We start from the raw sequence: 17345 nt of genomic DNA, 5'->3' as shown, positions 1-17345 counted from the left end.
TTCCTTCCTTCCTTCCTTCCTTCCTTCTTTCCTTCCTTCCTTCCTTCCTCTTTACATTCATCCTTTCTCCCTTCCCTTCCACTTACTGTCTTTTCTTCCCTCTATCCGTACTTCCCTCCTTCCCCAAATTCTTCTTTCTGTTCTTTAACCTTTTCTCCCTCTCTCTCCCTCTTTCTCCTTTGATCTCTTCCTCTCTCCCTACCTCATCCAGGCTTGAGGCCACGGCCAAAGCCTAACCCTACTACCCAGGTCTGAGGCTTCCTCTGTGCACCGACTCCCACATCTCTGGCTTCCTTAGCTGGTTTGTCAAGGTGCAGGGCACAGTTTGGACCTTTCAGTACCCTAGCACCTACCATGATCTGGGTTCAGTGTCTGTGCAGGTCATCTCACTGAAGCCGCACCCTCCCGTGCAGATGCTCTGAATGTCCTTCTAATCATTGTGGACGACCTGCGTCTCTCCCTGGGTTGTTATGGGGACAAGCTCATAAGGTCTCCAAACATCGACCAACTGGCATCCCACAGTCTCCTCTTCCAGAATGCCTTTGCCCAGGTATGTCTGGGGTTCTCTAGGTATGTATGTGTGCCTTGTGCACTGAGGGTTGGAGAAGGGGGGTCACCATAGCAGTTGTTAGATGCCCCTGATTGTGCCAGGCATATCTTTATTAGAGGGAAGCATCATCTGGAAAATGGCAGTTGTGATAACCTGGTTGTCCACTAACAAGGAAGCTTGTACTTTCAAGGTTCCCCTCCTCCTTGGACCCAAGTAATACCCTGGCCCTAACATGCTCAGGATGGTTCTGACCAGCCTTCTTCCCCATAGAGGGGGTTGCCTGGTTCTGAGAAGGAAGGGGTGCTATAGAATGGCACCCTTAGACCTGCTGGCTAACTTTGACTGAGTGCCAGGCAGCTTGCCATGGTTGCACTTCTTCATCTCATTAGTGAGGGCACCCCCAAGACCCTTGCCTGCTCTGTGCACCTGTGAGACACTGTTGTGTAGAAGGACATAATCATCTGCTGGTTTGAGGGGCTGAGTCCTTCCCTCCCTCTTTCCTGGGAAACATTCTGGTGACTGGGTGAAACCCAAATCCCACTGTTTGGCTTTGAGATCTGCATGACTCAGCTGCCAAGCTGTTTGCTGAGGACTTGGTAGGTTGCCTGGTTACATTTTAGCTCCCAGACTGTTTTTCTCTGATGATGTTTCCCTCTGCTTCTGCTCCCTAACAGCAAGCAGTGTGTGCCCCGAGCCGAGTTTCCTTCCTCACAGGGAGGAGACCTGACACCACCCGCCTGTATGACTTCAACTCCTACTGGAGAGTGCAGGCTGGAAACTTTTCCACCATCCCCCAGTACTTCAAGGAGAATGGCTACGTGACCATGTCGGTTGGAAAAGTCTTTCACCCAGGTACTGCTTGCTGTCCAAACTCTGGGTTATTTTTTGTTTCATGTCCAAGCACTGGGGATTCTGTCCTGGGGTTGGGGCTGTCTTTGCAGAAACCTCTTAGGGCTAGGTGGACACCTCATTATTCATTACTGACGTTTTATAAAAATCTTACTTCTCAACCTGGCAGGAGGAGTGAAAGGGGGTAAAAAGGGTAGAAATAACAAAGGGTAGGAGTTTTTCTTCCTTACAGAAATGAGTCATGATGTGGTTTGACTCATTCAGCTCATGGGGTGAAAGAATGTGCACTGGATTGGATGAGATTTTAGCTCTGTGCCTGACCCTCTGTACTCCAGGGTCCTTGTCAGTAAGTTAGGGATTAAGGGTTAGAACATCTGAAGATGTCCCATGTAGCCAGAGCTGTTGTTGCTGTCTTGCCTAAAGAAGGGGCTGCTGCTTAAGGTCTGTGAATTAGGTCATCAAAAGCAGTGTAAGCTGATACCCAGGACCTATAGAGTGTTAGGGACTGCAAATCCTGACCTTCAGCACTGCTTGATAAACTGACTCTCTTTAATGCCAAAATGAGAATGCTAAAGCACAGACAAATTTTAAGACTTTTTTTTTAACTTACAGAAGAATTGCATGATTATTGGACGAAAAGGAAGTATAAACTAAATGTAAAACACTTGTAATCACAGCACCCTGTATTTTGATACAGGGGAGCTGTATTTTGATGTCCACCCTATTCTAGGCACATTATTTTTCTGATTGGAGATTATTCTGTACATATAATTTTATATCATGATTTTTAACATAAAATTTTCCCATATAGTTACTCTTCATGCAAAGTTTTTTTTAAAAAATGACAGCCCAGTAGTCTAATATATAGATCTACTGTACTTTAGTCCAAAGTTTTCAGATCTTTGCTGTCCCACGTAGAGCTGAGATGAACATCTCTGGAGGCAGAGTGAACTACTGATGGGCAGTGCCACTAGGAATCCAGGCCCCTGGGTTTCAGTTCTAGCTCTGCCACTTCTTAGCTGTGCAGTTGATCTTGAGCAAATCATTCACCCTCTGAGCCTCAGATCCTTCTCTGGGAAGCTGAAGTCATAACTACCTTAATTACCTACCAGGGGAGCGTTCCAGTGCAGGTAGTTCAGGAGTGTGAAAGTGCATTGAAAAACCCAAGCCCTGTATAGAACACAGTGCTTATCATTAGGGCAGTGGTTCTCAACCTTCCTAGTGCTGCGACCCTTTAATACAGTTCCTCATGTTGTGGTGACCCCCAATTTCATTGTTATAAATTGAACATAATTAAAGCATAGTGATTAATCACAAAACCAATATGTAATTATATATGTGTTTCCGATGGTCTTAGGCCACCCCTATGAAAGGGTCGTTCGACCCTCAAAGGGGTCGCAACCCACACGTTGAGAACCGCTGCATTAGGGCCTACTACTTGAACGTTTTCAGTAGTTTTCCTTTTGTTCACTGCTTACATCGGCAGGATCAGCAGCCTTCTTCTGGAACCCAGTTGGCCAGTCCAGGTTGAGGGTAACTTTAGGCTACGCTAAGTTGGGCCCAGTTTTGAAGGTGAATCAGTCAAAAATATTTTGTGCAAACAAAAGCCCACCATCAGGAGAACTTTCTGCAGTCAGTACTCATATTATGATAACCCCTTGTCTGAGAACAGCTGGAGGGAAGAGAGTTTTGGGGAGATGAGGAAATAAAGCAGAGGGGAGATTTTGTTTCAGGAAGGGAGGCCAGATATGGCCTGAGTGGTGGTGTTTGACCTCCTTCCCCCTGATGGTTAGATTTTGGGATCAGGCTCGAAGCAGAGAACAAAAGCTTTGCTTGCAGTCCTTGTGGAAATACATTTTTCAACCTGTTCTTTGTTCTCAAGACCTTGTTCTATCAGGGAAGAATCTGTCAAGGATGACAGCAGCCACCTTTGATTCAGTGCTAGCTATGTACCAGTTACTGTGCTGGCTGCTCCATTAATCCTCTCCTCAACAGCAAACAAGGGTTTTTTTTTTATCATAGTCATCATTTCCTGAGGAAGAAATTGAGGCTTGTTGGAGGTCAAGTAGCTTGCCCAAGGTTGCACAAGTACTAAGGAGCAGTGCCGGGACTTGAATCCAGGTCTGTCAGTGGCCTCTGCTCTATCCACTATGCTTATTGTTCTGATGAACCCCCCCCCCCACTGCCCCCTAAGTATTTCACTGTGCTGATAATGCTCTTTCTCCCGGGGTTCTGACTACGCTACCCTCTCTGCTCCTCCTGGCTAATCCTCTCAGATCCACTTGGTAGCACTTCCCCTAAGACTCCTTGCAAGCCTCGCTGACTCAAAAGTCCTCACTGCGAACCATCACCAGACCCACATTACCTCTGGGCCTGGGGCCTCTCCCACTTAACACAGTACTTCTACTCTAGATAGCTGGCACTGATTCCTTGGTTTCACACATTGTTATTTTGTCTTCCCAAATAGGCTGTTAACTACTGAGCTTAGGATGGGTTTAGTAGTATGCTTCATGAATGAGCACTGAGCCTGGAGTTCTAAGACACTGAGCCTGGAGTCCTGGCTCAATCATGTAATATCTGGTTGGCATCAGGCACAGCACCAACCTTCTCTGAGCCTCCTCTTCCTCACCCAGCCCATGGTGGTGTATGTGCCTTTGCCACCTTCTTCATAGGGCAGGCAAGAGGCTCCAGTGAGGGCTACAGGGCTATGTTGCTGTAACAGATTGGCTTATCTCACTCTTTTAGGTTCCTTCCTAAGAGCCTCACATGAATTACGAGAGCTTTAGAAACTGGGAGGTCAGATGCTTAGTGCTCGAATAGAAACCTAGAGAGAGAGTTGGCTTTAGGGGGATTTATCATTATGTGGCCTAAGCTCTTGATTTTATAGATTAAAAATCTGAGGCCCAAAGAGGGGAGATGATACTTCCCCCAAATGTTTACCAATTTTTAACTTAGGGTGAGGAGGGCATTGAAAGACCCTTCATGTTTTATTTAGTAACTTTCTTTTTCTCCCCCCCTCAAGGAATATCTTCTAATCATAGTGATGATTTTCCATATAGCTGGTCGGTTCTACCTTATCATCCCTCCTCTGAAAAGTATGAAAATACTAAGGTAAGGATGTGAACAGGGTATGGTTCCGAAGAGGAACCACTTTTACACTGTCTAGTAATTTAAGGTTAACTATTGTGTATGCTGTACCTTCTTTCAAGCTGGTTATCAATTGAGGTTTGTGGGTATTGTTTGCGATTTTGACTTGACAGAGACAAGTGTTGAGATCTTTGGCATTAGGTCCAGTGGGAGAGGTGGCTTTGTTTTAGAAGCGAGTGGGCATGCCTTGTTCTAGAACCGTACGTTCTAGTGTGTAAGACTCATTTAATGGCTCCTTGGTGCTCATTCTGGATAAAGCTCTATGCTGAGTGTTATAGGAGATGCTGAGACATGGAAGGGAGAGAGAGAGACCTGTGCTGTAGGACCTTCAGCCCAGATTATCTGTCTGTCTGTCTTAGGCCTACTGGGTTTGTTCAGGTGCTGAGATCTTTGATAGGAGTTTTAAAAATTTAGAGCATTATGGAAGAAAAGGAATATACAAAGTAATTTATTCTTGGTTCAGATGAATTCCCAATCTATAAATGAAACTGAAACCCATATTTAAGCAATTCAGAAAACCAGCTGCAGGACTGAGAAATGGCATGCTCCTTGGAGGGTTTTAGATACATATGGAGAAGGGTGTGGATTTGTGGGGGTTGGTGTGGTGGAGTATGTTAAATTCTTGAAAACTTTCCATTTTATGTAGATTGAAAGCTATGGGCTCTTGCATTTGGCTTATGGCTTGAGTATTAACAGAATGAGATTGGAAGACCCCATCTCAATCCCTACATTCCCTGAAGCCATCTTGCTACTTTAATCCATATTATGGATTTCAGAGAAGAAGGGAGAGAGATAGAGAGATAGAAACATCAATGATGAGAGAGAATCATTGATTGGCTGCCTCCTGCACGCCCCACACTGAGGATCGAGCCCACAACCTGAGCATGCGCCCTGACTGGGAATCGAACCATGACCTCCTGGTTCATAGGTCGACATTCAACCACTAGCCATGCCAGCCAGGCCATTTTGCTACTTTTTAGTGACCTCAAATGCCAGGCCCATGTCCCCCACTCGGCATTTGTTCTCACAGTGGTGGCTATAACTGTGCCAAATCCTCTGGGAGTGCTGGAAATCATATAGAGGGGAGCAGATGCTGGGAGTCAGGTGCTGGGCTGTCCAGCCTGGGGCTGGGTGGACAAGGCAGCCTGTGGAAAGATGCTCCCGTTTGACATGGAGCAGCAGCTGCCACTGCCCCTGGGTCTTTGTAAGGTGGAAATCATGGTCAAAACTGACTTTGGCCTTTGGCCAGCATGGCCACTTTGGGAAATGAAGCAGTAGGTTAAATTCTATGCATGGTGTGGTTGAGGATTTGGTAATTCCATAGACTGTCACCTTAATCTGTCTTTGAAATTGAAGAAAAATTTTTGAGATATAATTCACATACCATAAAAATCACCCTTTAATGTGTACAATTCAATGATTTTTAGTATAACCACAGAGTTGTGCAACCATCACCAAAATCAATTTAAGACCATTTTGTTACCCCCAAAAGTAGCCTTGTACCCATTATCATTCACTACCCATTTCCTCTCAATCCTCAGCCTGTGGCAAAAACTCATCTTTCTCTTTGATTTGCCTCTTCTGGACATTTTGTATAAATGGAATCATACAGTGTATGTCCTTTTATGTCTGGCTATTTTCACTTAGTATAATGTTTTTGAGGTTCATCCATTTTGTAGCATGGATCAGAACTTCATTATTCTTATAGCCAGAGAGTAATCCATTTTATTTATCCATTCATCAGTTAATGGGCATTTGTGTTATGTCCACTTTTTAGCTGCTATAAACATTCATGCACAGGTTTTTGTATGGACCCAAGCTTTAACTTCTCTTGGGTAGAATCGCTAGGTCAAGTGTTCGTGTGGACTTAGGTTTTCACTTTTTGTTATACACCTACAAGTGGAATTGTTGGGTCATATAATAACTATGTTTAACTTTTTGCAGAATTCTCAGAGTGTTTTTCAAAGTAGCTGCGTTGTTTCACATTCCCACCAACAGTGTATGAAAATTCCAATTTCTCCACATCCTTTCCAACACTTGTTATTTTCCATTTGTAAACATTATAGCCATCCTAGTGGTTTTGATTTGCATTTCCATGATGACTAAAGATGTTAAGCATCTTTATGTGTACTTATTGACCATTTGTATATTTTCTTCGGAGAAATATCTATTCAAGTCCTTTGGCCATTTTTAAATGGGCTTGTTTCTTTATTGAGTTGGAGACAGATTTTTTTTTATCATTAGTTTACTTGGGTTTCCTTTAATTATGATCTAGAGACAGAGGATTAACAGCAGGGAGGTAAGTGCTGGTGGCTTTCTGGCCCTTCTCTGGAAAAGCAGAAATGCTTCTGTGTTTAAGTTCTACTTCCTGTGTTCCTGTTCTGAATGACTAATACTTAATGGGCTGGGCTGCTGATATGAATGTTAAATACATTGTGTGTGTAAAATCCATGACTTCTATTTCTTGCACCTAACAAGCTGACTTTATATATTTTGTTTTGAAAGACATGTAAAGGGCCAGATGGAGAACTCCATGCCAACCTGATTTGCCCTGTGGATATGGCAGACATACCTGAGGGTACCTTGCCTGATAAACAGAGCACCAAGAAAGCCATACAATTGTTGGAAAAAATGAAAACATCTTCCAGTCCTTTCTTCCTGGCTGTTGGGTATCACAAGCCGCACATCCCCTTCAGATACCCCAAGGTGAAGAGCTGGCTGAGGGCTGATCCAACATAGTCATGACAGCTGTGCTCTTTGTTAAAAAAGGGATTTGTGTAGTGAAGGTGGCCATATCCTGCCATCCTTGATCACTAGGGGTGCCTGATGACACTAATATACTCAGTGGTGTGAAGATGGGATTCCGAGGTCAAGGCTAAGTAGTAGACTTAGTACATATAAGAATCTTGTTGGAAATGCTTGGTTTTCTACTTTCCCCCATTGGAGGGTTTTATTTCTTTTCCTTGAACTCAATGAACAAATGTTGAGTTGGTTGGTGAGATCATTATAGAGAAGTGAGTCAGAGCTGCCAAAGCCTGCAATAGGGGATGGTCCATGGGACACAATTCCAAGGAATATGAATCCCTCTTCATAAGCCCTTTCCCCCAGAGCCTGTCAGCTCAGACTCCTCATACACACGGCACTGCATTTTTTGTTGGAACCTCAAATCCTGTGCTTGCATGTATATCATTTAGAGCTTGTAATATCTTTAAAAAAATATTTTTCCCTATCATTGTTAGTTTTTCTTTATTGTGTTTTCCCTGGGCCTAAGCAGCCCATTTTTTTAACTTCTCATCCCTTGCTCATGAGGAGAGTTGAGACCAGAAGGCATGTTCCTTGATGCTGCTGGTATCTTGCTTAGATTGGCCCAGGGGATTTCACCTTCCTAGCAGGAGCTGTCAGGTCCCTTGATGGAGTGAGTCTCACTTCTTTTGCTTTTTGTGCAGAAGAATTAACCTTGCAGGCCACACTATCATCCTTTGGAAGTTTTGCTTATGAGCTTGACCCTGGCTGGAAATCTGAATCTCTGGAGTGTTCCTACCATTCCAAGAACTGATGAGTGGCTCACTATACCTATACTGTTTATGCAAACCCTTACCTTCCTGCACAAAGTCTGGAAGTTTGGTATGTGTAGGCAGAGGATGCCAGGGTGACCAGCCCTAGTAAAAACCCTGGATTCTAAGGCTTTAATGAGCTTCCCTGGTGGCAGCATTTCATACATGTTATCACACAACACGTTGCTGAGGGAATTAAGCACATCCTGTGTGACTTCACTGGGAGAGGACTCTGGAAGCTTGTGCCTGGTTTTCCCCAGACTTCATCCATGTGGCTTTCTGCTTTGCTGAATGTGTTTGGTTTCCTTTTACTGTAATCAATCATAGTCATGAGTATGACTATGTGCTGAGTTCCAGTGAATTACAAACCTGAGGATGGTTTGGGGAACTGACAACACCTCTCCACACCTTTTTAGTTGCAATGGAAGGGGGATAGGAACAGGAGTGCATGATTTGTATGAGGGAAGAGAGCTGTCGCTACGCTGTTTGTTGAAAACAAGTCACAGTATTTCATTACCATTGGCATCTTATGGGCGTGACTTAAGGTCTGACTTTCAGATGGGGAAATGCCTGAGCAGTGTTAGTGAGTCACCATGTAAATGCATCACAGGCTTAGAAAAAAGGCAACATAAATACTGATAGAGTCTCAGCCCTGTGCCTTTGCTAAAAGAGTGACAATCTGGTGGCTTTATGTGCTTTTCTTCAAGGAGTTTCAGAAATTGTATCCCTTGGAGAACATCACCCTGGCTCCTGATCCCCAGGTCCCTCCTGGCCTCCCTCCTGTAGCCTATAACCCCTGGATGGACATCAGGCAGCGGGAGGACGTTGAAGCTTTAAACCTCAGTGTGCCCTATGGCTCAATTCCTGTGGACTTTCAGGTACCAAGAACATATTTTGGGGAAGTATTAGACACTTATGGCATGATGTCACTTTTCTCCGTAGATACTATGTACTAAGAACTTTCTCTGTCCAAAGCATCTTACAAATTGCTGGGGTTGGGGGTGGTCTGGAGGCATTTAGGACATGGGAAGTGCTGCATGGATAAAGTGTCTCCCAGTCAGTGTCTCCACTTCCAAAGAAAGAGGCATCTGGAGATTTGATAACTCACTGGATGTGGGCACAGGGGTGAGAAAGAGGCCTGGATGATCATCAGTAACTCACGGAGCATGCTATTTAATCTAAGTGACAGTTCATCAGTTATAGGGTGGTGGGCAACTCCTGTGATGCCCAGAACACTCAGTTTGCTGGTACTTGCAGGTCCCCTCTGAGGAAAATGCAACATGGGCATGTATCACTCTCAGAATGATGCAGGGTCTCTTGGTGAGCAGGGTCTTGGAGCAGAAGGAGCTGGGGCACCAACATGGCCAGTGCCATCCAGCTGCAACATCTGGTTTCCCTTTGCATGAGGTGGGGGTGGAGCAGACATAGAGTTAGAAGCTGCACACTAACTCATCAGCTACCCTCTCCCTGGAGTGTAGAAGACATGCTGACCAATGCTATTTCTGGAATATTCCACATTCAGCCCTGCCCTTCTTTTACCATGTGAATACTCCAACAGGCAGTCTACAGTGGAAAGAAGAGGGCCATGCTTTCAAAATGTGCTTCCTGGATTACCTGCATCAGAATTACCACGAGGGCTGCTAGAAACTCAGAGTCCTAGCCCCCACTCATACATAGGAAACTAGAAGCTGAAAGTGGGGCCCGAGATCCTGCATTTCCAAAAATATCACATAGTTGACTCTGATGCACACAGAACTTTGAGAGCCACTGCTAGAGGGTATAGTTTACAACAAAATATAATGTACAGGTATCTCTTGCTGTCCACACATATTTTACCCCTGAGTTTGGACAGCAAGAGTTTGGGTGGTGTGGGATGTGTGTTCCTCACATAAACTTGCTTCCTGAGTTTCAGATGGCAGTAGTGAGAGTTTGGAAAGCAGTAGATTCATCCATTTGTTTGGTTTCTAATTTCTATTTGTAAGAGTTCCAATAGTAAGGTTGTTGGAATTGCAACCCCAAGGCTACAGTTGAACACCTTGTTAATAATAGTCACTTAAGATGACCCTTTAAACAGGCTCTGTGCCAGGAAGGGTGCTCAGCATTATGTGTGTTCTCTCTTGTAGTCTCCATGGGAATGTAATGAGGTACCTGCTATCTCTGTTGTCCAGATGAGGACATTAAAGGCAGAGAAATGTGGTGACTTGGCCCAGATTACACAGTTAGTGATCATGGAGCATGTAATGCCAAAGCCGCATGGTTTATTTTCTTGGTTCCAAACAGTCCCAGTTCAAATTTCTGTTCTACCCCATATCAGCTGCATGACCTCTATCAAGTCATTGTATCTCTTGGAGCCTTAGATTCTTTATCTGTAAAATAGAAACCAGATGAAGAAAGGGTTTCTGTGAGAACACCTACTTCAAAGGTATTTAGTCGGGACTGCAGTGATCATGTGAAAGCATCAAGGACAATGTCAGCTGCCTGGTGAGGGCTCCTTCAAAGTTCTTTTGTCCTCTATCCATTGGTGGTGTAGCTGCCCAGTTGGACACAGAGAGGTGAAAGCATGACCCAGAGGAACTCCCTGGAATACTCATGAGCTGGTCCCTGGCCCACTTTTACCTGGAACTGGGGCCCTGCTCACTGTCCTCTTGCAAATTTAGGGGTCTGTGCCCAAGCCCTACCTCATTCTATCTTTAGCCTCAGTTCTGTGCCCTCTTTACCCCCAGCTTTCTAACTGAACTCCATGAGCCAGCCACCTTAGCTTCACACTCAGGAGTTTGCCATCTCCCAGGCCAGCTCCTCTTCACCACCCTGACCACAATCTTTTTTTTTTTTTTCGCAGCTTCCTTAATCCACGCTCTCATTCCCTACACACCTCCCTGGGGTTGCCTCTTCCTATTCCCAGTGATTAGGACCTTTCTGGGCTTCACACCTTCCTTGAATAGCTTCTGCCCATGGAAGGTCACTTATTGTTCTTGGTAGCACCTCAGCCCATGTCCATTTATCCTTGCCACACCTGCAGTACCCCGATCACAGCCACCACCTCTGCTCTCAAGCCTGAATCCTGAGCGAATCCATGTAGCCATGAGGCAGAGACACACACACACAGCCTCTAGCCCCAGAATTCTATGTGGTGTAGACTCTCTGCTCAGCTCCCTTCAACCCCTTTGGCCCCTCTGCCCCACACATCCCTCTGCCTGGTCTCTCAGCAATGACTATGCTTCCTGTTTCAGAAATGGAGGCTGGTAGACAGTCTAAGGGAGGGGATGCAAAAGATGGATGTGGGTACATATCCTAGCTGTGGTCCTTGCCAGCTGCGTGTCTCTAGGCAAGTTAATCAACTGCTCTGAGCCTCGGAGTCCTCCTGTGTAAGGTCAGAATGGTAATGCTCACTTTAAAAGATAGTTCAGAGGATTAGATGGTACCCAGCAGGTGTCTGGTAAATGGTGCTATTAATAATCTCCCTCACCAGTATCCAGAATCATGCTTACATGTGTGCTGGGCTAGCAGCCTTCTCCCTAATCTTGCAAGAAGAGCAGCAGGGACTTGGCCCCCCAGCCCTTTGACCCCTCCTTGCCATTATCTAAAAGCGAGGTCTCCTCTCCTCACCCATTTCCCCCCAGCCTACGTAGCTGATCGTATCCATCCCATCTTCAGAAGTCCTACCTCCCTTGCCCCTGCCTGTTTCTTCTCCCTTACTGATTTTTTTTTTGCCTGCCCTTCAAGGGAGAATGAGTGAAATGTCTGTTCTCGCTGTGTCCATGGCCTCACTGTCCATTTGTTCTTTATCCCCCTCTGCACAGCCTTCTGCCTTCCCAACCCACTAAAGAGTTCTCACCTGGGTCAGCACTGACCTTGTTGACAAATAAAATCCATCCTATGGGTGTAACCTTCCCTGAGTCCTTGCTGCTTTCTTACTGTTGATCAGCACCACCCTTTCTGGAAACGTCAACCTCCTGGTGGACTTCAGTCCCCATGGTAGGCCCCTCTTTCTGCATCTGCCACTTAGGAGTGCTGCTCCCCAACATTAGCCCCATAGACCCTACTATCTGCTTTCTGCCCCTCCTCCACAGCCAGGCTCAGCTGAACCCTGCTGAACTACTCTAGCCCCAGCCTACCTCCTGTTTTCAGAAGTGTCTGTCCACTTGGCTGTAAGAGCCATTCCCAGGCCACTGCCCATGGTGACTTCAGCTCAAAAGGCTCCACATGGCCAGGCCACCACTCCTGCTCTTGTTTTTCTTTACCACCCCCCCCCTCTGCTTTTGTGCCACCCCCATGCCATTGAAATAGCCATTGAATCATGCCATCAGCTGAAGGAGAAATCTAGTTACCCTTGGAGTCCTCGTCTCCTTCCCTTGCATGTTCCCTCCCCTCTCCCACTCCTACTTATTCTCCCTAATCCCTCTCAAATCTATACTGGCTTCTTGCTCTTTCTTCACATTTTTCCCGACCACTGCAGTGGGTCTGGGTGTGTTTTGTTTATTTAACAAATGTCTATTGAGCCCTTCCTGTGTGCCCAGCACTAATACAGTATCATTATTTCTTGAGCCCCTGGAATCTGCTCTGGGCTGTTGCCTGAGGAATCATGCTGACCTGCAGCCCAGACTGTATTGACGCCTCACCCTGAGCATCCTCAGTGCCTCCCTTTGCCTCCAGTGTGGGACCTCCACTCCTTGGATGGACCCACGAGGTCTGGATAATCTGACCTTTCAGCATCCTCCCCCTTGACCCTGTTGTTTTATTTTTCATACACAGCGGCCAGCTGACTGGCCCCAAACACACCCTGCTCTGGTGATTTTGTTCCATCCTGTGCTTTGTAGCCCCTGTTTAGTGTGCCTTATCCCAAATTGTCTGACTGCCAGTACCCTTTCTCAAATGCTAACTCTTCTGTGAAATCTTCCCTGATTTCCCCAGGCTGACTTGAGGGCTCATTCTCCCATGTCATCCCTGGGCCCCAATAGTAATGTGCACTTTCTTGTCTCTAAGCCTGTGTCCTCACTGGACAGGTGACTTGTTAAGGGTAAGGACCACATCTGTTTCTTTCCCTATTTCCAGTGGCTAGCATAGGAAGGCAGACATAGTCTTGAATAGGATACAGCCATCCAGACAGGTGTCTTTGATCTCCAGGAGGATCAAAGTTCCCCAAGCTATAGACTGAAGGCTTTTATTTAGTATAAAGTTGAAGTAGGACAAGGTTCAGCATAATCCTCTTAGAAGGTTGTTAGATGGATAGCAGTCATTTTTACCTCACAGATAGAACAGGTGAGTCTCATGATTACCCTCACCTGGCAGTGAGAAAAGAAGCCAGAAGGTCCAGCCGGTAAGATGGCTGGGTACATGGTGGAAGCTGTGACTGCTCTGATAGGTCAGTGGCCCCCTTATTCCTCATCCTTGGTGGGGTTCATCTTTTTCTTTAGTATTTCTGAACAAGGCTTGGAGGGGAGTCATCCCAGAAGGGGCCATGACATTTTTACATCAGTGCTTGGCCTGGCTGCTCCAGAAATCCCTTTTGGGTTTAGGGGCCATGGAGGGTGTGCTGCTCTCTTGTCCCACCATTGCTCTCCAACCTGCTGGGTGTTTGTTAGAAATTAGCCTCACATGCCAGCTGCAGGCAATGAAGACAAGCAGTTTCCAGTCTTCTGCTGGGTTAGAAAGTAGTCAGAGGAAAGGCCCATCCACTGCTGTTGTTATAAATTGAATTGTGTTCCTCAAAAAGAAACGTTGAAGTCCTGACCCCCAGTAGCTCAGAATGTGACTTTATTTGGAGTTAGGGTCATTGCAGATGTAACAAGTTAAAATGAGTAGTCTTACTGGAGTAGGGTGGTCCCTGACTCAATCTGACTGGGAAGAGAAGAGAGATACATGAGGAAGAATTCCATGTGAAGACAGAGGCAGAAATGTGAGTGCTACAGCTGCAAGGCAAGGAACACCAAGGACTGCTGCCACCACCAGAAGCCAGAAGAGGCAAGACCTTCTCCTCAAGCCTTCAGAGGGAGAATGACCCCGTGGATACCCTGGTTTCACACTTCTGGATTCCAGAACTGGGAGACAATACATTTCTGTTGTTTTAAGCCCTCCACTTTGTCATCCTTTGTTACAGCAGCAACAGGAATTGGATACAGCTTTATGGTATCTTTGGAGTGACCCTTAGCAGAGTTTGGAGAGACTGAGGGATCAGTTTCTATGTACATGGTCATCTCCTGGGACCTGTAAGAGTATGTGAAGGAGACAGAAAGAAACAGTAAGTGGCACATCCATCTGCTGTGCCCTAACTGAAAGCTGATCCCCTTAAAAAAGAATCTTAATTATACACCTGCATAATCACTATGGGGCAAGGGGATGTAGATAGTATAGAAATGAATGACATGTTTTGACAGAGAAAATCAAGGGCATCAGCACAGGGGTGGTGTTTGGGAGGGATGTTCAAGTGAACACTGTCTATGCTACAGCAATTTAAATCACAGTCACTCTCATTTTTACTATTATTTTTTTAAATTTGTAGAGGAAAATACGTCAGAGCTACTTTGCCTCTGTTTCCTACATGGACACGCAGGTTGGCCACCTTTTGAGTGCTTTGGATGACCTTCAGCTGGCCAACAGCACTATTGTTGCATTTACCTCAGATCACGGTAGGCATTTTAAAATGCTCTGGTGAGTCACTCACTTGGGGTGCTTGTATGACCGCCTTGTTAGTCCTGGGACCTCTCTTCATGTCTCTGTGGCTCAGAGGAGCATGTGAGATGCTGGGATGGTAGAAGTGGGTGGGTGGGGGAAATCTGTAGCAACCTTTTATTTTTTTGCTTAATAAAGTCAGCAGGAACCCTCCATTTGTGTGGGAAGCCTTTTTATCCCACATTTCTAACATAGAGGGTGGGTCTTAGGAAGATCCAGAACATTTTTGATAGAACTCAACAAGGCCTTCAGATCTGCCTCTACCCCTCCACTCCATCCTTTTTGCCATGAGCCTGGGGTTCACAATGATCTCTTCTAAGGCAGTTTCCCACTTTTCCAAAAAATGAAAACATCTTTTTTTTAATTTTCTTTTTCTTTTAATTTTTTTAAATTTCTTTTTAATTTGAAATTTTTTAAATTTTTTTTATTGTTTTATTGCTTAAAGTATTACAAAAAGTATTACATATGTCTCCTTTTTTTTTCCCGCCCTTGACAATCCCCTGTCATCCCCTACCCCCAGTGTCTTATGTCCATTGGTTATGCTTATATGCATGCATACAAGTCCTTCGGTTGATCTCTTTAAATATGCCCAAGAGGAAAGGATAAACAACTCCTTGGTTTCCATCCATCTTCCTGCTACCCAGGTATCCACTCATGGGAGTCTTGTTCATCTCATCCTTCCCCACACCCACCTCTGAATTCTTTTGAAGCAAATCCCGGGTTGTTCAGTTTTATGAACAGTATCTCTAAAAATTTTTGGCTTTTTTGAAGTATAACCACATTACCTAGAACCAAGAAAACAATAATTTAATATCATCTAATATGAAACACAGCAATATTAGAACATAATATGTGCTCATTGCAAAAAGGAAAAAAACAAGTTTATGGAGCATATCATATAGGGCCAGAGCATCCTACCCTGGGCTAACTGTCAGTGACAGATCAGGGGCCATTTGCAGCCTTTGGTTGTGCATATGCATGTGGCTACGGGTTATGTGTGTGCATGCATGTAATATACTAGTAATGAAACATGGCAGGGTTGATTATGCTATGTGTGCTGTTTTGTTCCCTGATTTGTTTTTTTTATGACTTAACAATGTCATAGACAGTTTTCTGTGTCATTTTTCACAACCTAGCTTATGCCTTGTAAAGGCCTGTGTATTTATTATATATGGAGGTGTTGTAATTTTTTGCTATTTCTCTAATGAACTGCCATCCACTTCCGATCTCTCTTCTCAGTGCTGGGTTTCCTCTTGCAGTGCTAACACAGCCCTTTGTACCCCATGATGGCAAGGCCCACTTGGAAGCACTCTGCTCTGAAGCAGCTGCAGTTGATTACAAATTGCTCTTCTCAAAGGGCTCTCCCAGGACTTTGTACATCTGAACTCCAAAAGTCTTCTCAAATCTATGCATAGCAACTCTGTGGCTTTGGTTATTTTGTAACACAGAATACTCAATGTACAATCTCTGTCTTTTATGCATTTTTTATATCAAAAAGAATACTCAAACTTAAAAAGATTGGAAATTTCCAACTTGGAGTGTTCAAGTTACCTTTTTAAGGGATGTTTTAAATCAGGATTAAGGGTGGTTTTTAGTCAAGGTTAAAGATTTGGAATCAAAAGTTATATTTTTTGATCTATGCTATGTCCTAAAAGTTGGACAAGCTGTCCTTGTCTTTTTTTTTATTTGAGTGATTGTGCTATAGTTTCACAGCTTATTTTTTGGTGGTACACACCCAAATGTAAAAACCAGAGGTATGAAACTTGAGTCAAGATAGGTAGGCATAGGATAAGGCAGTGATGACACTACAGCTGTCGGAGTCCCTGCCCAGTCAAGAATGAGCCCATCTTAGCAGGGGAGGTGGGTTTGGGGGGCGGGCACTGATCCCTTGAGTCCAACCTGAGTGCATATTGCTAGTTGCTTACTAAGAAGAAGATATTTTAGTTTGAGAATTTAATATTTTTTCCTCTTAATAGGTTTCCTCATTCAAGATAAATGTGTAACTTCAAATAAAGTAATATTCAGGTGAAATCACCCTTTTCCTGGTAATTTTAGAGGAATTTTTTGGTAGTTGATGAGTTTTTGCTGCCTCTGGTTTTTAATAATAACAGGAAATGAAATGGCGTCTAAAATTAACAAGCTGTAATGCGATTATTTCATTTTATGTCATTCTGTGCTTTTTTATGAACCAGGGTGGGCTCTAGGCGAACATGGAGAATGGGCCAAATACAGCAATTTTGATGTCACTACTCATGTTCCCCTGATGTTCTATGTTCCCGGAAGGACGGCTCCGCTTCCGGAGGCAGGCGAGAAGCTTTTCCCTTACATCGACCCTTTTGATTCCATCTCAGAATTGATGGAGCCAGGTATACAATATGCTAAAGTGATATAGCTTGACAGTAATAGCTTCTTTTGTTTATATAAACCACTTTACCAAATCATAGGCTAGGGGCCTACCCAGTCCACCTTCTTGTCCACTGCTGGCATTCCTACACACGTTTCCTGGGTATTTTCCATGCTCTGGGTAAGGGAGGACTGGCAGGGCCAGAGATGACAAGTATGGCCCCTGTCCACAA

The 17345-nt window shown here is 44.7% G+C and overlaps 1 protein-coding gene across 2 annotated transcripts in view; it reads left to right on the top strand.

The window, feature by feature from the left end:
• Positions 1–17345, top strand: part of IDS (iduronate 2-sulfatase) — a 24762-nt gene that overhangs the window by 398 nt on the left and 7019 nt on the right. The window contains exons 2-8 of one of the 2 annotated variants that reach the window (XM_005871573.2): positions 414–550; positions 1225–1402; positions 4422–4510; positions 7052–7252; positions 8808–8978; positions 14600–14726; positions 16962–17135. In XM_005871573.2, coding sequence (XP_005871635.1) covers positions 414–550; positions 1225–1402; positions 4422–4510; positions 7052–7252; positions 8808–8978; positions 14600–14726; positions 16962–17135 — 1077 coding nt within the window. Of the gene's footprint in view, positions 1–380; positions 551–1224; positions 1403–4421; positions 4511–7051; positions 7253–8807; positions 8979–14599; positions 14727–16961; positions 17136–17345 lie in introns of both variants that reach the window. The other variant, XM_005871572.2, reaches the window with a different exon arrangement.

The sequence above is a fragment of the Myotis brandtii genome, unplaced genomic scaffold, assembly GCF_000412655.1.
Source record: "Myotis brandtii unplaced genomic scaffold, ASM41265v1 scaffold345, whole genome shotgun sequence".
NCBI lineage: Eukaryota > Metazoa > Chordata > Mammalia > Chiroptera > Vespertilionidae > Myotis > Myotis brandtii.
Note: the sequence above shows the minus strand (reverse complement) of the source record. Positions and strands in the feature narration are given on the sequence as shown.